At 39.4% G+C, this 27,525-nt stretch overlaps 1 protein-coding gene across 7 annotated transcripts in view; it reads left to right on the top strand.

The window, feature by feature from the left end:
• Nucleotides 1-27,525, top strand: part of fhod3b (formin homology 2 domain containing 3b) — an 88,666-nt gene that overhangs the window by 13,263 nt on the left and 47,878 nt on the right. For all 7 annotated transcript variants that reach the window (XM_044207554.1, XM_044207555.1, XM_044207556.1 and 4 more), the window contains exon 3: nucleotides 472-536. In XM_044207554.1, the coding sequence (XP_044063489.1) occupies nucleotides 472-536 (65 nt within the window). The remainder of the gene's footprint in view (nucleotides 1-471; nucleotides 537-27,525) is intronic.

The raw sequence follows: 27,525 nt of genomic DNA on the forward strand, positions 1-27,525 counted from the left end.
CAGTTGACAGGATGCTGATAGGGTCTTGGCATATCTCCATTAACACAGGGGGCAGAGTTGACCTCTGAGCAGCTCCCATCCTTCATTTTTACCTATAGAGACCTTTCCCCTGTTCTGTTCCGCAACCTTTTCCCTGCTGTGTTAAAACTGCAAATATTGAAGGGTTTGGATAAGACTGGACAGTATAATTTGTTGAAAAAATATTTAGCTTGAAGCTTTTTGCACCTTTGCACAGTAGCTATTCAGCTACATGTTCTTGTCAGCACTTGCCTGCCTCTGACATATTGATGGCTGCCTTAGATTCAGAGAGACATTCTGTTTCTTAATCTTGATACAGTTGTGTGTGTACCCCCCCCCCACACACACACACACAGACAAAAGCACGCACACACAAACAAATTTAAATAATCATGCATGGCTTGATGTCCAAGTAACATTTCTCTTTCTCTCCATTTGTCTTTTTCTTCACAGGAGGGGCAAGAAACACAGCGTTATTCTTCGAACACAGCTATCCGTCAGAGTTCATGCCTGCATTGGTGGGTAATAAACTGTACATTAGTCACATCTCACTTTATGATGGTCAAATTGTCTTTCTCAGTCTATATCACCAGTGAGGTATGAGCTTTAATTACCTCTATTACCAGTGGATTATTTTATTTAGGTCCTTGCACAGTGGCAGTTTTGGGAAATAGCCTGGAATCTTAATTTGAGTGAGAATTAATAGCATTTCGACAACAGTCTGAAAAACAGAGCACTGGCACGGAGCAGAGACTGAAAACATTTAATGTTTTTGGAGTTACTGTGTTCTGTCACTTTGTTTTATTGGGCCTCCTGGTGTCTTTGAGCAATGTGAGGGAACTAGCACAAAGATCTGAGTGAAAACATATGCAAACGTGCGCACACATGGCATGCGTGCGAACACATACACAGTGTGCTTATCAGAGGTTGGCTCTTGATTAAACTGAGGATGCTAACTGCCTAAGCTTTTACCAACTACAGTGTACTGATTTTTGGCTTAAATTCCTGTTCAAGGCTTACTTTTCCTGCATCTTTCTGGCAAGATGTAACTGATAAAAAAAGTGTTAATTGTTTTGTTACCTTGTTGAATGCATGTATAATGTACGAAATTTATACACAAGACCTTGCCATTGACTTGTAGGGTTTATTAGCAAAGAGCACTGTGGTTGTCAGTAGCAGAATGTGGAGGAGAACACATTCTCACACAAAGACACACGGTGCCTCCTCTACAGGCTTCAAGTGTAAAAATAACCCAATGCCTGGAAAAGCTATTAGACTGTAAATTGTCAGAATTTGGTCATTTTTCTCTAATGCAGTAGAAGTAAACCAAAGGCCCAGACATTTTTGATTTGAATGAAGTCACTATGATCTGAGAACCATCTCTGATAGTCATATCTGGTTATTTATTCTACCTGCTGATGCCTGACGTGTAATACAAAGTTTGGAAACTCCAGTGGATATTTTACTGAGATTGTGCTGTCATGTACTGCTCATTAAATTATTGGTGAGACACAAGAGAAATGAGAAAGACAGCTTATGCTTATTCTTGATGAGGTCTAGTTTGCACATGTTGATTACAAAGAGGGTTTCTCTTTGATGCTCTTGATGACTATAATTATGTAACTGATACAGTAAACCTCTCATATATTATATTAGCAGGCTTCTCAAATTCCAACGCTAAATTCCTATTGTTAATAATATTGTTGGGAGATGCTCCCTGATTTTATAACACTGGATACCTAAAAGATATTTCCAGTCGTTGCCTGATGTAATAGGTCACATGCTGAACATGAATGTAATTGAATATTTGGCTGAACCTTGTCCACACACTACTCTTAATTGGCTTTACCTTATTCTCTCCTCCTGCTGGTGCTTGGCTTAGCTTAGTGGAGCCTGGGGAGTGGCAGACAGACTTGCCGCTCTTCTCTAAGTGGATGATGACCCTCTTTCTCTCTAAGTTGACAGCCACCTGTTGCCCTTCTCTAGTCTTCCTCAGTGACTGCCCGCGTGGCTAGCTGATTTATTACCTCTACGCTAGGTGGTCACTGTTACTGTAACTTGTCCAGACATTTGAGCCTAATTTTATCTGACTAGAGGGCTTACCTGGTAGCACCATGAGTGCAGAATTACTGGGTGATTTTCCTGCTCCACACAGGAGATAATTCATTAGTCTTCCAAAGTCAAATGGCATGGTATTCTTTAGGCTGTGCGCTTGCTCTGTATTGAGGGGTTGAGCATTCCCCTGCTGTCAGTTCATAAAGACCAAAATGTTCCTGAAGAGGAGCCACGTTATTGTCTGTTTTCTATTTATTTTTTGCTGGCCATATTCTTTTGTCTTTGTATATTGAGGGATGTTATGCAATGAAATAAATAAATAAATTTCCTTTGGCAGCACAAAATGCACAGAGGCATCAGAGTGGCTAAGTACCACAGAGTGTCACAGGAAGTCATTCCTGCCTGTGGCCATCAAACTCGTTAACTCCTCCCTCTAAGTGTCAGTCTGTATGACCCTTAGTCATTAAACTGGCCATTGATCATTACATCTCTGCAATACTTGACATAATTGTGCAATATTCTGTGTAATGCTCCTGTGTAATATTTTAGTTTAAAATTTCCTATTTATTGATATTGATATTACTCATCCCTCTATTACTGCTGTGCAATATCCTCCGTCTCATTATAACCTTAAATAAGCGACACTTAACTTGACAGTTCATGCACTATTACCTTATACAGTATTATTATCATCAACCGGTAAACCCACTTGGTACTTCACACTCATTTTATTTTATACTTATACCCATTTGCTATTTAATTTATTTTCTGACCTGTATTATAGTGTATTATATTTTTTGCTAGTACTTCTATTCCTGTGTGCACCAACGTAAAGATGAGCTGCTGTAACAAAAGAGTTTCCTCTCGGGGATCAATAAATTATTTCTGATTCTGATAACACTGTGATTTTCTGAATTGCTGGAAATCCTTAAGAAATGCGCCTTTTGTTTAAGTCCGACAAGCTTGAACTAATAGCACCACTCTTCAAACATTACCAGTGCTGTTTGGATGTGATTTGTTTAGTGTTAAATAGAATCTCACATTTTGAAAGTATCCTCACTTAAAATTGGGTGCTAAATTAGCACACCCACGTTGTCAAGATATTTTTTTTTATCCAAGAGCCCCACTCCGTCAACATGAGTGATGAGTTGGTTACAATCATATATGTAATCTGTGTCATTTACCACTATTTTGTGGAAAACCCATTGCATGTACTACATGTAGTTTTAATGAAGTAGTACATAACTTTGTTTATGTTATCTGTTTTTTTGAGTTTCTTCAAATGTACATATTGCAGGGCTAGCTTACAGTTTGTGTGTATATGTGTGTTAGAGTGTGCATGTGTCATGAACCACAGCAAGACTTAATCCAGGCTTCCCTAATCATAGTCATTAGCTCTCACATACGTATGGTTCTGCATGGACCAGGTGGAAATCTGTATGCATCAGAGTCAGCGGAGGAAGGAAAGTGCTCACCCAAAACTGCTTTTTACCGATCCACCTCTGGCACAGTGATTTGTTGTAATCACACAGTGAAGCAATCCAGGCTCTTTGTGTACTAAAAGTGCTTTTTTATAACTACTAACCTTTACTACAAATGAAGCCCTAATGACTCACATTAACATTTAAGGCGTTCAGGGGACACTTTTTTTTCAGAGTAGTTTCCAGTATGAGCCTTCCTGGAGCTCAAAGGCCAAAATCAGTGCTCCCAGATGATAGATGTGATGACTATAGATGTAATAAATATGAAATGATAGATGTATGACACTGTATCATGGCAGTATGAACCTCCTCAGATATTTGTCTGTATGCATGTTATTACAGTATTACTTGATGTGTGCATTAGTCCTTTCTCTGAGGAAAAAGAAAATGATTTTTGAATGGATGTGTTTTTGTCATCAAATAACCAGCAGTGGTGATGGTTTGGTCTTTGTTTATATTTGTTTGACCAGCACAACAGGCTGGGATTCAGAAAATAAACTCAGCTCGTCCCACTCTGCGTGTTAGCATTGGCCACAGCCTGTTTAAATTATCGGGCTGTTATTGTTGTCGGTGGACTAGATGTGGTAGCGAGGGCCTGATTAAAGCAGCCTTCGGCTTATTTTAGTGTTGTCTTACAAGTACAGTAGGTCCTCTTCTTATGTGCCATTATGTTTCTGAGGCGGCCCGGGTTGTTGTGATGTGATGGTATGGAGAATTTGACGACAGTGAGAGAGACAGAGAGACTAAAGTGTGGACCACAGAATGTTTAAATGGGGATAACAAGTTAAGAATTAACAAATGTCACATATGTTTTGTTATTATCAGCAGCTCTTGCAAAGTAAAGACTCCAAACAAGCTTTTCTTGAGTTCATACAGATGTACAGTCAGAAGCTGCTCCTCTGGCAATTAATGATATTTATGCAATGCTAGGCTCACATTTGATGTGGTAAATCTATCAACTGCAATCCAGAAAATTCTCCTTGATTCCCAGAAAATCATCTTGAACTCTGTCACACTCTTGCAAATCATTTTATATGGAGCCAGCTGTACACCAATCACACATCACAGATTAGTGGGTGGTACAAACTTTTTTTTGTTTGTTTATAGCATTCACAAATGTGAAAATCATACATTTGGAAGCTGAAATTTGTTGGTATTCCCCCTTAAGAACAGGTTCATCTGTCAGCACATTGATCCCAGCTGAGGAGTGACTTCTGTAATCAGAGGTGACACATTCTTAGTGGATTATCTGCCTTGTGTTTTACAACCTCTTATAATCTGGGCTCAGCATGATTCATTGTGACCGCTGTTGACTTACGTTTCTTTTTTGTGCTATAATTTTGTCAAATTGGTAGTTTTGATCTTCAGGTTGACAACTGAAAACTCTGCGGTTGTTAAGATGGAAGACGATGAGCAGTAAATTCTCTACGGTTATCCCTCTGCAAACTATGTTGGAAGATGAGTTCCTGGCAGCTAACAACATAGTTGTTGCATGTAACTATACAGTGTTAAGTGTGGGCTTTTCAATGTTTGTTTATCTAAGTAATGTGTTATTATGTGTGTGCGTGTGTGTGTATGTGTGTTTCAGGTTCTTATATCTCAGTGTCGACTTTAACCTTAATGCACACTAACCCATGGGGACTTGGGTGGGGACAACAGTTGAGGTCCCCACAGGTAGAGACTGCTTTCTGAGGGTTAAGACTTGGTTTTAGGGTACAGGTTACAATTAGGTTAAGGTTAGGGTTAAGGTAAGGGTTAAGGTTAGGCATTTAGTTGTGATGGTTAAGGTTAGGGTAAGCAGCTAGGGAAAGCATTATGTAGGGTTAGGGGTTAGGGTTATATAACTGTTCCACATAGGGATAGTGAAACAAACATTTGTGTATGTGTGTGTGGGATGTCAGCACATTAACTTCAGACGATAAGATCACCTGCGGGTTATGGTGGTGCTCCCAACCACAGTGCCTGTCTTTTCCACAGACTCTGCCAGATCTGTACTAAGCCATCTGCAGTTTTGTGAACACATGTAAAAAACAATTCCAGTAGTTAACCTGCCTATTAAAAAGAAGATCAGCTTGAAATGTCTGCTATCATTTTGTAAAGAGCCAAGAGAGTTAATTATGCCTAAGGTTATGGCTCATATCCAGTTCTCTGAATCAGGTAAAATAAATTCAGGGAAAATGTAAAAAATATATTAATACTTATATATACTTAATTTATTTGACGTTCTTATCTGGTCAATAATATTATAGCTCTGTCACAATGCACCTTTGAATTGGATCACATACTGAGTCTCCTCACTACAGCACCTCACTTCAGAGCCACATTAAAGCAATCAAATCAAATATCTAGTCATGTTTCTGTGACAGGCAAGTGCCAAGCAAGCGGGGAATAATTAAAAACATGCATATCACGTAGCACCCATGAGACACAGAGGTAGATCAAATGGCCTGGTCTCTCATCTCTATGACTTCCCACAAAGAGACCCCCAAATGGGATCATGGACTTAGAGTCACCCCAGGAGGCTAACCTAAACAACAATGTGCCAAAGAGGAGAAATCTGAGGCGGCAAATATCTCGTGAAGAGAAGCGAGTGGAGTGGGTCTTGCTTTTTAAATCACAGCTGATACCAAAACTAGATCACTGGAAGGTTTGATGGTATCACTCACCTCACACTTTCTCTCACTCAGTTTTTATATACTCTCTGTTTGGCCATGAGCCCAACAACCCCATGTAGAGAGATAACAACTTATGTTGTCCAGCTTAGGTTAATGCTTCATTTATGGGCAACAATACAGGACAATGTTTCCCCTCATTTTGTCCCTGTGCCCTCACAACTAAAATGCAGAATTTTCCATTTTTTTGGTAGGATTAGGGCTAATTGTTGGCTCTCCTGTAGATTTGCTTCACATACTGTGCAAGGTTGTAGACTGCTATAACATTAATTTGTATAAGCGCACTCATATGCTCACGTTCACATTGCACGCAGTCATGCAAAGTCTTGCACATATTATGGAACCCATCTGGTTCCAGTTGTAAGGCCCCTCAGAGCTGCTCCTCACCCATCCAAAAAGAAGAGAGCTGTCTATGTTTTCATCCAAGAAGGGAGTATTTTTTTCCTTGCTGTGTTTACAGGATAGAAGGAGAAGGGTGAGCGTGCAGCCTGACCAGAGGACAAAACTGTATTCCTGTGGATAACTAGGGATCCTATAGTCTCATTATTGAGTTTCAGTGCAGTAAATAATGATATTCTGTCCCTTTTTTTCTTCTCCATTCACTTCTGACAACTTGCCAAACTCTTGTCAGAAAATTTGATGATTTGTTCAAAATTGGTATAACTTACATTTTACAGTCCGCTCATAACAAAATATAGTTTTTCAAAGTGGCACATCACGACATATGCGTTGGACCGCTAAGAGTGGATGCCATGTGAAACAGACCACTCTGGGGTCTACCACTGCTGTGAGACTGGAGCAGTCCTTGTTGAAGTGGACAGGTGTGTAACCTCAGTAGCCACAGACTTTAAACAGCTGACAGCTCACAGGAAGGAAAATTTGGAAGGAATCTGAGTTTGTTTTTGCTCAAACCAACATTTATTTGATGTCTGCAGAGAATTGTTTATTGTATATTTACACAAGGGTCTATGATGATTTAGAGCTGAGGTTTGAGGTGCCTCTGCACAGCCAGTGTTTGCCCTCTCTCTGTATCCTTAACGGAGGGAGGACGAGCAGGCTGAGAAAACACATACATGAAGTTGTTTTCATTTATCGCAATAATTGTCAATACAGACAGATTAAATGCCATTATGGTTAATTGAACTAGCTTAGGGGTGCAACTAACAATTATTTTCAATATCAATTAATCTGGCAATTGTTTTCTTGATTAATCGATTAATTGTTTGGTCTTTAAAATGGTGAAAAATGCCCATCACAATTTCCTAAAGCCCAAGGTCATGTCTTCAACTATCTTGTTTTGTCCTACTAAAGAGTCCAAGACCCCCAAATCTTCAGTTACTATCACATAAAACAAAGAAGAGCAGCAAATCCTCACATTTTAAAAATTGGAACGTGGGAATGTTTGGCATTTTTCCTAGAAAAATGACGATTAATCGACTATCAAAATAGTCTACGGTTATTTTTGTGTTGATCAAATAATTAATTTGAATTTTGAGCAAATATTGTTTTCCTCTTGGATTTAATTAATTTAGGTTGGTAGCCAATCACTCTAACATTTCACCTGCTATGTTTTCTATTATTTTTAATGCCTTTTATGCTCTACTATGCTCTATGTGCCTCTATACAATATGTCGACATATGTCACCACATATCATCTGTCTCTGAACCTTTAGCAGAGTTTCAGACAGTGCTTAATTCATCATCTTTGTCATATTTGAGATTTGAGTTTGGGGTTGTCGTTATACTATATGGGCAGGAAGAATTTGAGTGGCACTATTAACTAGAAAAATCCCTGACCTATAACTCAGTACCCCACTGGCCTTCAGCCAAATTCCAGTGTGCCATGGAATTCCATCTCACATCCTCCCTCACATGTCATGCTGGCTCCTTTTCTTTCCTTCGGCTTTGATGTCAATGTCTTTGTAAGGAAATGTCTCTTTGCCTCTCTGCATCTATCGGGAGAATATGAGAAATGCTTAAGAGACTCAAAACACTTCATATTTTCTCTGTTTGTCGTTACAGTAACTGTCATTCATCCAATGTTCTATGAAACAGCATTGTTATTCCTTCTCTCACCTTGGATCAAGTAGTGTTGCCACAGCTGGCTATCTTTGAATCATTTACCATTGCTGTTTTACTTTGAAAAAGGATTTATTGGATTTTTGTCACATTCATGTGCAGAGATTGATTTAGTCTTTAAGCTGACATCAGCTGGAAAAATATAGATTGACATGACCTGTTTAGGCCTGAGTTTAGAGCCCCATTTTTGTCCAAATTGTACACTGGACTCTTGTACTCAAAATGTCCCTTCTGAAACTGGTGGAGAGACTTCTTTCATATCATTGTTTTGATGTGGAGAGACCAAATTGTGGTTAAAATATTTGAGTGCTACATATTTTCACATTTCTACACAAGCCAGCTGAATCCCTCATCTTCCACAAACAAAAGGCTTTGCCACAGTATGTAGCGGCCATGCTCTCCTTTCTATGTCTCTTTCTTTTTTTACTAAATGAAAGCCTTGGGGACATTAGTATCCCCTTGTCTTCCACCTTATTCTGCCTTTGCATCTTCCTCCCTCTGACTTGCCAGCTTCTCATGCCCTGGGCACATATGATGATGTAGTGAGAAGAACCTTTCAGATTTCATGTTTCTATATTATCAAGCAAACAGTAGCTGTTTCATTTCATAGTGTAAGACAGATTAACAATGTTCTTTTTTTATCTCTCCATGCCTCCACTCTGTGCTGTAGCTCTGTAACACCTGTGGCTTCCCATGTTTCACATTGTGTTGTGGTAACTGGCTGGGGGCCAACAGAAACTTCAGGCATATTTATCGTGAGCCATTCGGCAAAGGTACAAAGTATATGGCATTTTGTGGTGATGTGTTAATGATTTGAGAGCCATCCACTCGTGTTCTGGTTCACAACAGTGTAACCACCCAGAGTGGGAGGCATGATACACAGCTGTGGAGTGATTATGGATGTTGCCGACCATATTGTGATCCATTGTAAATATTAGCTACGCCATTGGGTATCTGTTTCTCTTAATCGGCTTCAAACATGTTCAAGGCCAAGGAACAACTACAGTTGTTATTTTTAGAGCTGATGTAAGCTCAAGTCCAGGGCAGAAGTGGGATAAGTAATATTTATATTGTAGGGCCTTTAATGAAACATAATATTCTTTTCACTGTTGACTTCACAACAAGCCATTTTCTATTCTCTTGATACCGAACATTGAGGTGAGGGAGTTCGGTAAAATGAAAAACAACTAGAGCATGCGATGCAGTTGCAATATTCACAACATAATTTGATGCAGATGAGACAGGAACAAGAAGTTAACAAATGAATATTTTATTAGACTTATTTAAAAAATCACAAAGAAGGATGCTGTCTATAGCGTGGCAACTCAAAGTAAATTTTAAGCAATCAAAATGACAAAAGCAACTGCATTGTTCTCACTTGGCTTTTGATTAAGGCTGCAACTGAAGCTGAAATACTCGATCCTCTCACCTCCATTCCAGACATTGTTGGGTAAATGGAGAGCCCAGTTGAAATAAAGAGCTCAAGCACCAGGAGAATCTCCTCTTGCAGCCCACCCGTGGCTCTGAAGGGGACCACTCAGAGTGGCCTTAGCAGGAGAAGATTGGACAACCTTTGTTACGTCTTCAAAGCAGAGGAAAAGGGCCATACAGTAGATAGAGAAAAAACAGAAGAGGCCCCATTGCCTTGTTTGAATGTAAGCCAAGAGCCTTCTTAATCGGTTCAGGCATGTTGGGCCATTGGGATGGCTCTATCTGAACTGCAGGTTACAAGAAGATTCACTGTGTCTGGCTGAAATGCATGTCGCACACGGTAGTAAATTGTCACTCATGCAAAGCATATGAACAGGTGAATCAAAGGAGGTTTTATCACTAATAGCACTGATGGATCTGATTCAATTTGCAAGTAGAGAATGTTCTTAAATTCAACAATAAATTGTCAAGTTTTGTGGGCAAAAAATAATAAATTCTGCACTAATTACATTTGAACAAACAGCTTACCCAATCCTCCTCTGTGGTGAGTGTAAAAGAAACATTGTCTGCTTTTGCTTAGTCTGGGTTATAAAGAGGAGTGAAAATCTCTATTGGTATAAACCATAAGTAATGTTTCCTGAAGTTGTGAGGAAAGCGAGCCATGTTTACATCATTGTTGTGGTTAAAGCTGCGTAAAGTTAAGTCTCATCTTTCAGTGAATATGTCAGACATTGTTGTGATCCATTCAGATCTATTCATATGTGTTGTATGGTGGTTTTCTCAGTGGTCACTTAAGGATCATTGAACACACAAAGTGCTAAAATGTTCTGCTTAGACCTCTTGTTTATAAGATAAAAGCGTGTATATAAGCCTTTAATCTCTGTGTTTGGAAATGTGAAAAATGTTTGAATCTCTCCCAGTGTCTGGACCTCAAAATTCAATGACATCAGTGGCTGTTCCCTCTGCTTATTCTCTCCTTGTTCTATGATGAATGCCTTTTGTATTAGCGAGGTTCAACACAAAGCTAAAAGAGGCCGTGCAGGGTTTCATTCAGAATTCGCTGTTCACACACACACAAATACTAAATACAGGGGGTGGACACAATATACAACACATCTGTTCAATGAATGGATTGCATTATCCTCTTTTGCATTATGATATCTTTCTTTTCTTTTTGTTTTTATTTAGGTTAGGGAGTAAACAGGACTACCTTAAAATATAATGCAATTGCAATCCAATGAAACACCCCCACAAACTAAAGCCTCAGTCAACAGCTTTCTGACACAGTGTCAACAAAAATTACACAAAGTAGCATCATATTGTACAGGTGTTATTGTTGTCACTCCCTGTACTTGTATGAAAAACGTGAATAGGAAATGGCACATGAAAAATAGCTTTAACTTCGAAGTACTAATTGCAATTGCAAATTAAACTGCATGGGCCAGTCAAATTGAATGTCAACTAGCTGCCTGTAAGCTTTCAAAGAGCTCTGACACTCAGCACTTAGACTGTAAAGGTTATCAAAAGTTTCATCCATGCATCCATCAGCTATACCCGATTATCCTTTAGAGGGTCGCAGAGGGCTGGAGCTAATCCCAGCTTGCTGTGAGGCGACAGTGCTAACCACTGCACCACCGTGCCACCCATTATCAAAAGTTACAGGCGGCTTATACTTAATAACTTATTTCCAGCTAGACCAGCTGGACTGCCTTCAACTCAATGGCAGTTTGGCCAGTATCAAATCCAGAGTGTCTGCTGGCAACCATCAAACATGATGCTGGATATATAATGGTATAGGCAGTCTACATTAGTAACTCACTTTTTTATTGACATGATGATATACTACTGTAGCAGGTCCTGGCAGAGGTTTAACCACTGCACTACAGATATTTTTCGATCAATTAAAACACAATCAATACTCTTAACTTACAAACAAAAATAGTGCAATACAAGCTCAGAGAGTTTATAATATAGGCTTTCGTCTGGAGAGGCAGGCAGGGCAGAATTCATTCATCGACTTCATGCCATAGACTACTGGTGTCTTTATGTGGCAAAGATGGCAAGTAATTTTTCGTGCACTTCATGAATACAATCATTTTAATTCAGTTTGGCTACCCTTATGCAAAGAATGCAATCGTATGTGTCATCATAAGCCACATATTAGCCCCAGACTCCCTCCTAACTTTCCACTCCTGCAGCTGAGCACAGCCTCCTGTGGCAGGCAATGGGAGCAGCTGTGTTGGAAGAGAGTCATGGAGGAAGAAGAGTATGGTTTCTCCTGTTCATGTGTGTTTTCTGCACTAGAAACATCAGACCACTAGATTTACTTCAGAAATGAAGTCGGAATCATCAAGTCAGAGTGGATGATCAGTGTGAGGTTTTTCTGTTGCAAGACACTGTGAGATAGTTAAACAGCTTTGGATTTACATACGTATGGCATGTTACCATGGTTCCACACAAAACAATACTTAACCTTGGTTATTCATCATTACTATCATTTATTATTTAGTCACAACCCACAAAAACTGATGGATCATTAGGCATGTGAACTTATTAAAATGTCATTATTACTATCCGCTTACAGTGGCTGATGTGCTCTGTCTAGCTCAGGATTTAGTAACACAAAGTTTTCTGACTCAACACTGCCAAAAGTCTATGTATGCTAGTCTGTGCACACACCTGCTTTCTGACAAATGCTGTCTGTTACGCTTTGTCTCTATGAGACCATGTCACCGGAGAGAGGTCAGACTGCTTTGCATACACAAACACATTCATCAAATTTTGATCAGACCAGCTAGATCCCAGCCACACGAGTGACTAATGAACATGTTCATGGTGCTAGGCAGATTTTGACTCCCAGTCCCACAATTTCTCCCAATGGCTATATTCTAAAGCCCTAACATTAAGTAAAGAACAAAACATAACAGACAAACTCTCATACAGTGCATACTATATGTGTAGTACACTAAATCTAAGTGCGGACTACTGCAGGACCCTAAACACATGTTCTATCCACTATAAGGGATTCTATTGTCAATACAAGATTTCATGCTTTGTGGTTTGTTTAGCTGTTTAGTGCCCATTGAAGGAGAATGTACAAGCACAGTAAAAAAGAGTTACAGTACAGTAACTTTTATTTTGCTCACAACTGCAAGATACCTTCCTCCTGTTTTGACATCCTCCCTGGAACAAATGTAACAGTTTTTCTATTCCACAAAGCATCTTCAAACAACATCCACATACCCCCCCCCCCTCATACTGATCAGTAAAATTAGACTGTGACCTCTACCTCCCAACAGTCAGCTGTTGCAGGCTGCAGGAACTCCTAGGCTACCTAATATGAGACTAAAGGAGACCTGCACCCTGCCATGTGCTGCCATCTGAGACCTTTGTGTCTCAGCATTTAGAGGAAGTGTTTAAGCTCAACCTGCCAACCAGCCATGTGCTTCTGCTGAGGCTTGTCCTGAGACAGACACTGTCAGTTCACTTTATTGGAACAAATACAACTGGTATTTTCTTCAAACTTGGCATACAATAATAAGATTTAGATTGAAAACTTTTGTTTGGGCATGACTACATACTGCCTTTATGACATTTAATACTTAGACAGCATGAACAAATGGGTGTAATTTAAACACAGTTGATAACATATAGAAACAGAAGAGTGGTCTTCATGAATGGCCATTTGGTTTCATAACAAAGTCTATGATTTTATGTTTTCCTGATGCACGTTTGCATAAAGAAAAGACACGTAAAAGGGACTTATCCCATTTCAACTCTTTTCAGGAACTGTCTCAAATGAGGGACATGCCACATTGTTCTGGTTTCCTTGACAAGCCAAGGGTAGATCTCCTACTTCTGACAGCAGAGAGCCAGGGTCAACTGGGGTTAACCCTGTCTAACCCTCTGGACCACCTGGAGACCCCCACTACACAGCTCACCAAGATTATCCCACACCCTCCTACACATGAGTTGCACACATATTAAGGGCCATAGAGGTCATTTCTGCCTCTGTCTCGCTGTCTCTCTCATACACATACACACTCTCTCCCCTTCTCTCTGCCTTTGATGCCTGTGTTCTAGCACGTTGATCCTGTAAATGCTATAGGATGAAAGGGCTGGTTTGGCACAGGCCTGTGTGACCTTTATAGCTTCCACTATGGGAGCTGGCTGCACCCCTTTATGTTTGGGTTGACACTTGAGAGAAGATGTCACCCCTGAGGTCAGCCAGTGGGGGCGGGCTGAGTGACTAGAGGACCACCTCCTGTCACCATTAAATGATTTATGGAGAAGAGACACAATCCCAGCTCCTGTACATTGATTGCTGAAGCCATAACATCATTTCAGTCATCTGCCTTCCTCTGTGGTGTTTAGGAGAGCATAGTTGGAAAGAAACATTTTGGCATGAGTTGTGTTGACTTCCTTCCAAGACATTACCTTTTGGACATACTGTAGATACCTGCTCCCCTCAGAGAGATTCTCTTAGGTAATGTTTGGCAATGGTAAAACTTTCAACCATTTTATCTTTTCTTTTTTTTCATTGGCACACAGACGAAAGAGGTTAAGTGGAATTCAGCCTCATGTATTTCTTCCTGTGGAAAGTTTCTGAATAGGAGAAATGATATTTCATTCCCAGTCTGGGACATTTCACATATGTCAGGTTTTTTATGGCTTAATTTTGCATTAATCTGCTGCCCCATATTTTCGCGCTAAACCACTTTTCGTGCCCCCCGTTTCTAAATCGAGAAAGATGGTTTTAGAGGGAGAGAAAAAGTCATGGAGGAATGTTCCCCTGCTAAGACGTCATGTGGTGTATGACTGTGCACACCGACAGGCCAGGCTTTCCAGGCCCTCTCAGAGGGACAAGCCTTTCCTGGAAATCTCAATTTACCTCTGAATAATAGAAAAGGGACAATATATCACAGATGTATACGTCTACATGAAACAGGGAGTTATCGGGGAACAGGAGCTATTAGTGAAGAGTTATAGTAAGACGAGGAAATGCACTTATAAATGCACTTGATTTGTTCGCCTATTTTGTATTGGATGACATTCTTATTATTCTTCATCTTTGGTATCATGTTATCAAGCCAGCTGAGCATCCTGTGACTGGTTCTCTATCGTCTGAGTGTATTTAAAGAACACACTCTTCTAACACTGTTGGTCCCTGTTTCTCTCATCTGTAGTAACTAACTATAGACCTTGAAGGCATATCACATTTGTACAGTGCTATGGATCTTAATAGATGTCTTAAGCCAGCTCTTTTTCGTCTGTTCCCCATCAGGCAGGCTGCCTCAGCAGGGCCTCAGCCTGCCCGTGAGTGGAAATCTTTGGCCAGTGTTATCTTTGGAAAGTGTCGAGTCCACAGAAACCCAGGAGCATGGAGTCCAGTGTCAGCTAGACATCCCAGGCTCACTATTACTAAGGAAAGATGGAGACATTGTGCTGCAGCAGAATGCAGATGAGTTGAAGAAAGCAGTAGAAAATAACAGTTGATAAGTATCAAAGGACTATCTATACTGTTGTAGCAGAGGGAAAACATTTCCTGCCTGGTTATTTGACTGGGCCTGAGAAAAAACGGGTCAGTGTTGCAGTTTATTGGAACTACATAAACAACGAAGACCACAGCCACGTTTGAGATGACGGGACACGATGAGCCCTCTCTGACACTGAGAGCTACATGGTCCAATGAGATGATCCAGGATTGGACATTGCTTTTAGCTAACACAGTTAGGGTTTTTTTGTCATGAAAAACCTGAGGGAATGTGGGACAAAGAGCTCCATATGTGCAGTAGGCTGTAGTGTAACCCAAGTCCTGTAGTGAAGAGGGCCTCATCCACTTAATGCAGGAATCCATCTTATTCTGCCTGTCTATATTGCTGTGATTTTTCCCTTCATAATGACCCCCAAAAGCCAGCAGGAGATTGGAAGGCCTTCTATACATTTTGCATGTTGTGGTGGGGCATGACAAATTAGCACCCTGCAGAAATGCTGAATTTCTATGGATGTTTGTCTCATCAAAACAGCATGGCCATTTCCTGACTTGGCAAGCAGAAGGCTCTGGCATAATGGAACATTCATAAGGCTTTCAGGCAGGGACAGTTTCTCATCAGATCTACTGTTTTCTGTTGATGCAAGAGTTCATCTCATTGTTATTATACAATGTCATACTTTTTGAACATAGCTGGCTGTGCATCCTATTTGGAATCACATGAAAGTACACTGAATAATTAAGTAAATCATAGTACACTGTGTATTACGCTGTGTTCTATGTTTAACTCTCAAGTGTCTGGTATCAGTTTCTACCCCAGGCATTACATACCTGAATATTCCATTGTGGTCTTAACTTAATCATATTATTTATTGGTATTATCATATATTGCCTTACCGTAAATTTAAGATATTACATAACTATTCATGTCATAGGCACAGACCTGTATAGAAATCCAGCTTTCTCTGGCAACAAGATATCAAGTAGGCCTAATACACACTCAGACACCAGATATACCCCTCTGCTCTCCATTCACAAATGGGGATAGGATAGGAACAAATGTGAACAAAAAGTGACTACGACAAGTTTAAGGATTGATCAAGTAGTCAATAAAAATTACTGACAAATGCCGATTACAAATTAGCTGAGCCCAAAGTGAGGCCCAATTACTAAATTTGAACAAAACCTCAAATGTCTTCAATTTAGTTCACTTTGGGCTTAGCTACCTTGTGATGCTGTACTATATTTTTTATTTGAGTAATTAGAAGAATATAAAAATACCCCTAAATTTATTTGCAGCGCTGCACTTTAATACAGCAAGGTTTCCTCTTTTCCTGGAGAAATTATTTGAAAAGCTAGACGTGGGCAATTAAAGGTGACTATTATTCTTATCATCACCAGACTTAGCACTCTGTGTCACTTGATCTGCTTGCGTGACTAAAATATCACATCAGCTGTGCTCATGATACAGTAGATATTCTCAGTTAGATAAAGAGTGGTAATGAAAGAGTGACCTGAATATTAACAGAGGGGCTTTGTCATTTGTTATTTGTCTTTTAGAGAGGAGCTGAGCATCAGCAGGGGAAATTGTTGTTTAGAAACTTCACCACATGCCATGTGCATCATTTTTATCTCATGGTTTTACATGTGCTTGTGTTTATATTTAGCGTAACCCCCCTCTGTTTTAACTGCTCAGCTGGTGACTCATTAAGAGTGTTTGCAACGGTGCTAATTTATTTTTTGATCTAACCCACATATATTCTGGGTGTAGACAGGTCTCACTTTCCTCTCACATGCATAGAGCATGCCCCAGCTGTATCAGCGCTCTCCAACTGATTGCTTTAGTAGCATGCTCTATCTTTAGTGAGTAATTCAACCAATAATAGGTCATAGAGATGTGTGCAAGCCCATGTATAAGATATTAAACGTTTATACAAATGCAGGAGGAGTGATATAATGGAATAATTGCTTATTAATCCATTGCTCAATAGTGTAGGACCTTATATTACAGCTTAAAATAAAAAACTTGACTTTTCTGTCATTTTCAGTATTATGTAACATAGTATCTATCCTCCACTCTTACATTTGCCAAGGTGTAGCACAAAGTTGCTTACACTGCTATTCATGCCTCAAGTGAGGTAGTGTTTTCTCAGTGCCTGGATGTGCTGTGCTACAGTATTCCACCACTCATTAAACTGTGACATGAGAAGAAATCAGGTTGATGGCTTTACAGGATGTCCGAGGAATTTCGGTCATTCTCAGCAAAGCTCAGAAAAAGAGGAGAGCAGGGAAAGGCAGTTGAGACCTGTCTTTAATTTTGCATAATGTCTACATATGGCAGCTGTGTGCAAGTAACGGGTACGTCTTTGATTGCTTTAACCCTTTCCAACTTTTGTAAGAAGAACTGATTTTATTTCAGTCATTTGTTTCGTTCAAAGAGTCTGTCCAGATGAGGTTTGGGTGCTATTCAATAATAGAGTGGAGGAAAACACTGGAATGTTTTGATTGTTTTCTACATTGATAGAGAGAGAGCAAGCAAAAAAAAACCAACAACTACTAATTGATTACCTAAGAAAGACATTTTCAGCCATTCTAACATTTTCAATTCTCCAAGGAATGCTGTAATACAAATACTGAGCCATGTATATGAGGAGATTTGACCGTGAAGGTGTTGGAATTCACCCTGGTGTTCGTGAGACCACTCTTGAATTAGTGTAGCTGTGTGGGGGGGCTTTGCCATCTCTTAACATACTGAGGGAACAATGCATCAAAAGGTGCACCTGGTCCTGTAAAAACACTTCATATATCTTGGCAGCTACACTACTATGCAGAGCTAACATCAGACCTAATGCCTGGCATGAGATGGCTACAGATCCACCGTGCTGGTCTACATGAAGCGAAAGGGTGAAAACGACTTATCACACCATATTACTTTTTCCAGTATTCTGGGGTGCCAGAGTATATGTCATTGTGTGTAAACAATTTCCTACAGTAAGCGATGTCCAAATGGCAGTACACCTGTAAATATCATCTTTGCAAAGTTGATGACATGTTTTGTTTGGAAACTGCAAATTTTAGACCATACTTTTAAGCAACTATCCTATTAAATGTTCATCTATACCTCTCTGACTGAGGCTGCTTACATGACTCATGACGGCAGTATTTTTCTTACAAGATTCGTCTTGCCACATTAAATAATTTTAGATGTTTGGTGACTGATGTTAATTGTATTTTGGACACACCTCACTGGTGCTTGGTTAAGTATCCTTTGAAAACACATATTAAAGTGGTGACTGCCAAATGTCTTACTCACACACACACTGGTAATTGACATTCAACATGTGACTACCCTTTGTAGCTACCTTTTATAACTGCAATTTAGTTACTTCAAAGGTAACATCCTCTCCATGTTGTGATTCCAGTTTTGTATACCCCTATTATCAGGTCATCACCTTGACTACAACAAAAACACAAGGTAAAAGTGAACATGTCGTCACCAAGGAATAATGTAGTCCACCTCTGGGCCAGCCAGTCACAAATATGTCACCTTAATTTGACCTGTATTTGTAGCACTGCAGTGATGAGAATTTCCCCTTCAAAATCTAGTTAGTGGTATCTAAGGTTTTGTGTGTGATGGACAGATGTGGATGTGAACAAATGAACAGACGAAAAGTAATTCCCCCACCCCTGCATTTTACTTTAGGGACAAAACAATGCAACAAACACAAAAATATGGGTCAGCAGAATCAGATGATTCAGTCCCATGGCTCACAGTATTATAAGAGACATTTATCCTGCTTTAGTCATATGAACTAATACAGCTGTTTGGAAACGTTAGTGGTGTCCAGAGGGGAGATGATGGGACGCAAACTTAGACTCCACACCCAGCATTGCTGCTTAAAAGCAGTTTTCAAATATCTAACCCCTTAAATACTTACAATCATGAGTAAGGACAATATAAGTGACAGATTATCTGTTGTCAGGAGATTTGAATTTGAAAAGCAAACAAATAACTGCCAGCAAGCAAATCAGAGTGGCAAACATGTCTGCAGCTCTGTAGCAAAGAACTGTGTGGTACAAAGGCCGGTTTTGGCAACCAGTACAGCCTCCAACAATTGTATTCACACAAAGTGAATTCACATGTCCGTTTGCTTAGCTCCCTGGGAGTTTATTGCAGTTGTCTGGGGTTTTGAACATGTCAGTAAGATGTAATGAATATGATGTTAGTGTTGTTTTTTTCACTCATTTTATTGTTTGTTTGTTATACTGTTGTGGTCACAAATTGCTGGGCTGGACATATTTGGTATGTTTCCATGCACTGAAGACACATGAGGCTGTCATTTTCTCTTGATCTCTGTTGGATATTCTTATAATCAGTATAATCTTGTCAAACAAATATACATCTTTATCGTTAAACAATTATATTCATATTTTCCCTGTCATTGTTACATTTTCTGGTGTTTTGCCATACTGGGCATTCACATCAATGTGACATGACAAACAAGTGACTGGACTCCTTAACTCTCTTCCATTTCAGTTCATATAATGGTGGCAGGATATCTATTAGTTGTTTTTGACTTTTTGGGTTGTGGCACAGTGGCTCAGTGCTTAGGCCTCACTTGCATCATGTTGAATGGAGGGTATGATTGAAAAGATTCCAATGGTTATAATATAAAAGTGTTCACTAATCAAACAACCCAAGATGGTGATTTCCATCCATGTTATGTACAGACAGACTGTTACAGTATGCAGTACTTAGCTAGGGTTGTATGGTAAGGAGAGGTGTGAACGTGGATATAACTGTGTCTTGTCTGCCTGTGTTAGTGATCAACTAGCCACCTGTCCAGGGTGTTTCACTACCTCTCACACAGTGCATTCTGGGAAAGGCTCCAGCCCACTTCAATCATGAACAAGATGAGCAGGTATAAAAAGAAATGGATGGATAATGTTTTACACATAATACACTGCGTTTAGATAAGCAGCGTGTGTTAAATACAATACATTTTCATTATAACTATTGCAATAGAGCAGCAACTATACATCCAATGAAAGGTTTGCAGATTTATCTCCCAGTATTAGTAAACAGAGGAGAAGGAAGCAGGCAGATGAAGAGTTTAAGGTCCAAGGATCAGACATTCACCTGTACCAGCTCTCTGCCTGGCAGTTTGGATAAACAGTGGAGGACTCAGTCTGACCTCACTGTCAAACAGGCTGACATGGATCACCTCAAACTCCAGTGAGCACTTCCAGCCTACTCTGTCGCTACTATCCCAACTGCACCTCATTCCCTCAGTGTTTTCAGTCTCTTTCTCTACTCAAATGATATCTTTTTTTTCAAATTTTACAACTAAATAATATTATACAGAATCATTTGACAACTGTCAATGATAGATTCTTTTCTGCTACTTGCTGCATTCATTTACATTTATATTTATGTTAGCTAAATAAATAGACAAGACTTAGGAGCAAACAGACCAGTTAAAACAGAAATCTCACCATAGATCTGCTAATTACAGTTGAGGGTTTGTTGGCTGGTGTGACAGAGTGGGCCACAGCGGCCCTGTGAACCAGGCCTGCAGCTGTCACACACGTCACACCACATGCAGACTTCACTTTTCTCCTCCACGCTCCCCACTGATGTGGTCCAGTCAGCCCAGAGACAAATGGGCCCAGACATGGAAGACATTAAGTCTAGCTAAAAACAACATGCTAAGTACAGACCTTCTTTCCCGCAATGCAAACACAAAGTGTTCACTCTGCTGCAATTATACACATTTTGACATGGACAGCAGGGGAGACAGTTTTCTTTATATTTATGTAAACGCTTGTTTCAGGGAAAATCTAAGATACAGACATTTTGTGGCTTCAAGTAGCTGTGTTAACATTAGGATGAAAAAAAAAAACAAATGATCCAGGTCAAGGGTTAACCATGGAGATATGGTAGGGTATTCAATGCACAGTATGTTAGAAATAAAGTTTTAATCTTCAGTTTTCCTGTTGATTACAGTCAGACTACATGGAAAGAGGGGACACATGCAAGCCAGCCTTCCAGAATGAGTCTCTCAAATTCAAACCCAGCAGTCTGTGGAATGCTCCTGACCCTTCTCCAGTTTCAGATCAGATTTTTAGTCTGTGACCTTACACATACAGCTATTCTTAACACCTGAATTGTTTCTAAATCAGAAGTTGACATGATGTTGCACTTTCGTGGCTGCAGAACACATTGTGCCTGTATTAGATTAGATTATCTAGCAAAAAGTAAAACTGCAGAACTACAATCCTGACAGTCTCTGGATTAAACATTTGGTGAGATTTCTCCTGGGGAAATGCCCTGGCTGTCTCAATCAAAGCTATTTCAATCAATCCTTTAAAGTGCTGAGAATAAGATGTGGGGGGGAAAGAGCTCGCTGACATGATTGGTAACAAATGACTTACTGTTGCACTGGGTTAGAGGGGGGGCTTCCCCCTGTGGATCCTCAAACATAGTGTATTTTCTTAAAGGAGACAATTAGCTCTTGATGAGGCTGCCCGGCTGTAGGAGCTGTTGATATCAGGGAGTCAAAGGTCATTTTTTGAAGCGGAAAAGCCAGTGGCATGGACCTGCTCCTCCAGTGTGAAAATATTACCAGCTTTTTTCCTGTCTATGTGCTGAGCTTATTTTAATCAGTACCAAATGCTTATAGCTTGTTAATTGTTAATATATTGGTGACACATTCAGTTCATAGTTCAAAGTGAGAAGATCATTTTAAAATTTGTTCATTCACAAATCGTGTTTTTTATATTTGACAGTGTTTTTTTCGCTCATCTGTGTAAAGAATAAGTCAGAATTCAAAAATGTTGCCTGACTTTTTTGTCATTGGACTAAATGTCGCAACATATTTCAGATTCAATGCAAGTCTATCTGATTACAGTACAGTAGTACAGTAAGTGGTGGTTTGTGGTTAAGAGAATATTGACTTTAGTGAGAGCTTGAGATGATAATCAGGTGTTAATCAATGGATTTTTATTATTCATAGTTTCTCCATTTTAATCAAGTGGATGTAGAGATATTAATGCATGTATATGCAGACACATTTACCCTGTAAAAAAAAAAGCCTGAGTCAGAGCGGGGGAAAGTGTCAATAAGTTTACACAGTAAAGTTTTATTCAGTGTTCCATTAATTCATCATTTACCAGACTTACATTTCCTTAATGGATGATGAAGTGGTGGAATCTGACTGTGTATTAGGCTGTAGCCTACATTACATTTTAAATATATTTGTTCTCTTCTCTATCTTTAATCTGACAAAACACAGGGGCCAGCAACTGAAGATATATAGTTACTATATAGAAAAATATAGTTGAAGATTTAAAAAAATATAGGCTATAGATCAAAGACATGAGACATGATTGTAAGCTCAGAATCTTATCCAGTAATAATGTGTTTGGTGGTTTGCAGTAGATTTTAAATTGTAAATAGTTTGGATTTTGGCTCAACAGCATTCAGTGGCTTTATTTCAGCTACTTCAGCAAATTTAGTAAATTTAAATATTATCACTGAAATGCTGTTAAAACTCATTCAGACTATACCACTCAAACCACATTCTGCAGCTGCACCACGATCCTGGTCAAAAAGAAATATTAACATATAATCTCCAATATTAGTAGTGATAGAGATACATATTTATTGATCTTACGTGTCTAAAGCTAATTTAAACTGAGATTACACATTATGTGCAATAAACATTTTAGTGGAGCTGCTCTAACAAACTGACAGCTGTCTTGTGTGCACAGAGTCATAGGGTTATAAAAACAGAAGGGCATGCAGAGGTTTTATTCTGAGCTGAGGGTGACTTGATGCTGTGTAATATTTGACTGTTAGGGCAAAAACCGCCGTTCAAAGAAATGACTGACAGTGCATAAAAGCGGCAACTTTAGATAGTCCTGAGTAACAAGCTAATATCCAACCAGAATTTAGATTCTGACAGGGCCTGCCAGCGAGCAGGTTAGGTTCACAGAGTCAGTAGTTACCGTTCTTTCTGGAACTGAAAACCCAGAGTTTGCCTCATCTCAGGGTTAACAAACTCAGAGTTTTCACTAAACCCGTTTTCTGAAACAAAACAAAACAAAGATGCTGCAACCTTGCATGGCAACACTGTTTGATCATAAAATGATTCCTGGACACAAACACCACAGCAATGTCTGCTTACTGCCAAAGATTTCTTTAGATTAAAAGAAACAAATCACAGCTTTAACTACGGCAGGCACTGATCTGAAAATTTCATCACACCAAAATTAAAAATATTTTTCACGCTTTCATTTTAAAATTAGCTAGTCTATAACTTTTGTAAGCTGGTAGTAATGTGGTGTATTATAGTACAATCATCAAACCTCTCTGTCCAATTATGGAAAATTTAGAAAAGCGATAATAGAAAAGAAAAAACAAATCCTCCCCACCCCATGATCAAACATATCAACAAAAGTCCACTTGAAGGAGACCAAATGAAATAGCACAGCCATTACCCTGACATTGTAAACAAACATGTCCGTTCTCCCCTCTGGATGCCATTAGGAATGTTTCAATGTTTGTTTTAGTCATTGAGCAAAATGTGTTCTTTCTTCCTCTTCATACTTCAATAGTATGCAAATCATAGCATTCATTTACAAGCCGCCATTGTTCTAAGTCCAAACACAGCTTGTGTTTGAAAGTCTGTAATTGTGTGGTATATTCTGCTCTGCTTATCTAACCTCCCCTCTTTCTAATCATGTAATATTTAGAATATATAGAGGTTATGTTGTCGACTGGTTAAATCCATGGCTTTTACAGAGAGTGCAAAGGCCGCTTTGAGGCATTTATGGAATCCAGCTGGTTTGGTCCAGCATTTTCAAAGTTCCACATTTATCTGAACCAGATCAGAGCCAAGCATAGTCCTGTCAGACACCCACTGCAGCAAGGATTTTTAGAGAACATGAACACATTTGTACAGATTAAGCACTGGGATCATAAACTTGTTTTCATTCTAGGATCTATTGTACCTGCTGATACTAGTCTTACATGGTGAGGGAGGTTCCTGGAATCTGTAATAAAACTTATTTTAAGTCTGAATGGTGAAATATGATCTAAATCAGTGAAATTACACCATCCATTAAGCCTTTGATATAGCAGCTGGTAAATGTGACCCTGATGCTGCACGCACACACACACACACACACACACACACACACACAATCCCATCCTGACTCCACCTATGGTAAAGTACTCTCTAACACTCCTCAGCAGGTGCTGCAAAATGTTCCTATAATGCCCAACTCCTGTTCATCAAAATATTACCCTCTGAATGTGGGTCAAACATATTTTCAGGACTATTATTTCTAACAAGTTCTGTAAAATAAAATATAATAGACCTGCATTCCTACAGTACATGACATTTTCAGATTCGGCTTGCAAAACTTTACTGCAGTTAATTTTCCAACTGCACTACACATGAACACACAAAGTAGTTGGATAAAACTAAATATTTTTTTAAAAAGCATGCGATGTCAAGTGCATTCACATACACACGTCTAACTCCACCATGAAATACAGTATAAAACGTAGATGTGTTAATAAGAGCACCTTTTTTGTCAAGTTCTTCCTGTCTTCTGCAGCAGCTCTTAGGAGCGTTATGCTGTGATTCAGCCTAACGACTACCAGGTGTGCTTGAAAAGGTTTTGGCGAAACTGGCACAGGGTCAAGACAGGGGTGGAGGGGTGCAAAAGAGGGGTGAGTACCAGAGGAACGGAGTTGCTTAATTTGAAAACATCAAACGGCCTGAATCTGGTACCAGAGTGTTAGGCTAAGGTGTCTGAACTTGTTACGGTGTGATCATGCAGGGCTGGTGCCTGTTGAAATCTTGCCTCACGCAGACCCAGACCCACCCACTCACCCCCCCCAACTCAGCATTATTGCATTTTTTTCTTAGCATTTTTTTAGAAGGTGGAGAGTAGATGAACAGGCGTATATGTGGGTCGTGTGAAGTCATAGATATTTTTTTCAAGATTTGGCTCTTAAATCTGGGTGATTTTACAGGTAGACCATGGTCAATCAAGATGAAAGACAAATTAGGTGAGTTGTAAGACTTACAATCCATCATGGTCTCTGTACAATAAGTGCAGTGGGGCAAATAAAAAAAGATCCTTTCTCCCAACTATGAAATTGTCTGTTTTGAAAGGCATCAGGGCTACACCCTGCAGTACACCCACAGCCTCATGCAAACCATACTGCAAAGGTATGTGTGGTCATGCACCATGTAAGAGAGTCCAAACTAGGCAGCTTTTTGTTGGTTATCTGAGCCAAGTTATTGTTTGTTAAACAATTGTTGTTCAGTGAATTGGTTCTGTGGATAATCATCACTATATGTACAACAACACAATGCAGCCAGTTTGGGGAAATAGGAGGGTTTTGCAGTATTGTATCAAGTAATGTCTTAAACCTAATTGGCAGCAAAATCCATCTGTTGAATTTGGTTATAAAAGAGTTGTGACAATATAATGTATTATCAAAGTAAATGTAGCTGTAAGTGGCCACTGTCCAGGGTGTACCCTGCCTAAGGCCCAAAGTCACTGGGATAGGCTCCAGTCACCCGCGACCCCTAACGGGACCAAGCGGTAGAAAATGGATGGATGGATGGATGTAGCTGTAAGTTTCCAAAAGTAAACCTTACTGGAAATGACCATAAATTAAAGCACTTAAGATATTGTATTTAACTTAGAAAAATAAGCATCAAATATACATTAAAAAAAATACAGCCTGTATGTATAAAACATATATGTACTGCGTATTTTTTATTTGCATATCTGCCAACGTATATATGCAGATACCGATAAATTGAATCTGTGATACTAGCCACTCAACATTTTGGGCTCTACTAAGGGGGTGAAATACCAACACTACAATGTCATTACATTGACCAAAGTTATGCAAGAGCTTTTTTTCACATTTGTGTCTCCATAGATCCAGCCATGCGTAAATCTCACCCCCTGCTGTGCAGAGAGCAAGGTCCTTCTCTCTTTTTTCTCCCTCTGCCTTTATTACACCGGCCTCCCATCTTGTTGGGATAGTTAAACCTGTTAACTCTACTTCTAATGCAAACACAGTAAAACTTGGAAAAAAATACCTCTAGAGACCTCTAGGGGTTAGGATGGTAAAGGCATCCACTTTACACAGATCAGTCATGAACTATAACCAAGGTATAACAAAGTTGCTGGTACTTTAAAAGGTAGAATAAAACTAATTTACCATTTCTGCTGAGGTTTTATTTAATATTTTTTTAAATTTTATTTTCATTTTATTTACTGTTCCAGTCCCATATGTCAAAACTTTTCAATGTAAAGAATTGTCAAGAATGTCTTACTTCTATCAGCCCGAGATGAAAAGGCACTCACACACACACGCACACACACACACACCTGGAAGTCCTGCAGAGAAAAACAATGGAGAGTTGGTACCAATGAACAAAATACATTGATAAGATAATACGTTTTGTATATCAGAGTTTGTCAGTAGTGTGAGCAAGATTATTTTAGCCATTAGTTTTGGAATCTAATGTATCATTAGCTGGGAAATAAGCACCTCTCATTATATATCTTGTCAATGCTTGACAATGTCAGATTCATGCACTTAGTATCAGATTACATTAATCTGCAATTAGTCTTTGAATAACTCTCCCATGAATTGGAGTAGCAAGAGGTGCCATATATCCACCCCATCCCTTTCCTCTCTTATCCCATGGCATGTGGTTCCTCTATAAATAATGTGTGAGTGTTGGGCTAGGCACACCTGTTGTCATCCTCATACCACAAATATTTTTTCATTACTTTAAGGTATGTTTTGTTGTTGTTTTTATAGCTTTGATAATAATCTTGGCTAAATCGCTCCCTTTTTTCCATCGCACACTCTGTGATATGATGGCTGGCTTTGGCTGAAAAGGTAAGAGAACACTTAACATTCTTTCTTGCCAAAAGACGGCTGATCCCTTCTGTAGTGCTGCGAGCCAAAACGCATTTTTATCCTATCAGAAACTGAGAGTGCTTTAGGTGTGCCAGCCAATCCCTCTCTGCCTTGACACTGTCATGCTATAGGGATGCATGACTGGCTCCTAATGGTGGTTTTCAAAAATCTCTTAGTTTGATTTATATTGCTAGGGCATGTTTGCTGAAAGTCAGGTATGTCTCTCTTCAAAGTGGGCAGCAGTTGCTGGTAAAGCAGAGCTTCTCCTATCTCACTTTTCATTAAGGCAGTATTTTTCCCCTTTGTTTTGTATTGAAGATATGGGGCTTG

The sequence above is a fragment of the Siniperca chuatsi genome, linkage group LG9 (genome assembly GCF_020085105.1).
Source record: "Siniperca chuatsi isolate FFG_IHB_CAS linkage group LG9, ASM2008510v1, whole genome shotgun sequence".
NCBI lineage: Eukaryota > Metazoa > Chordata > Actinopteri > Centrarchiformes > Sinipercidae > Siniperca > Siniperca chuatsi.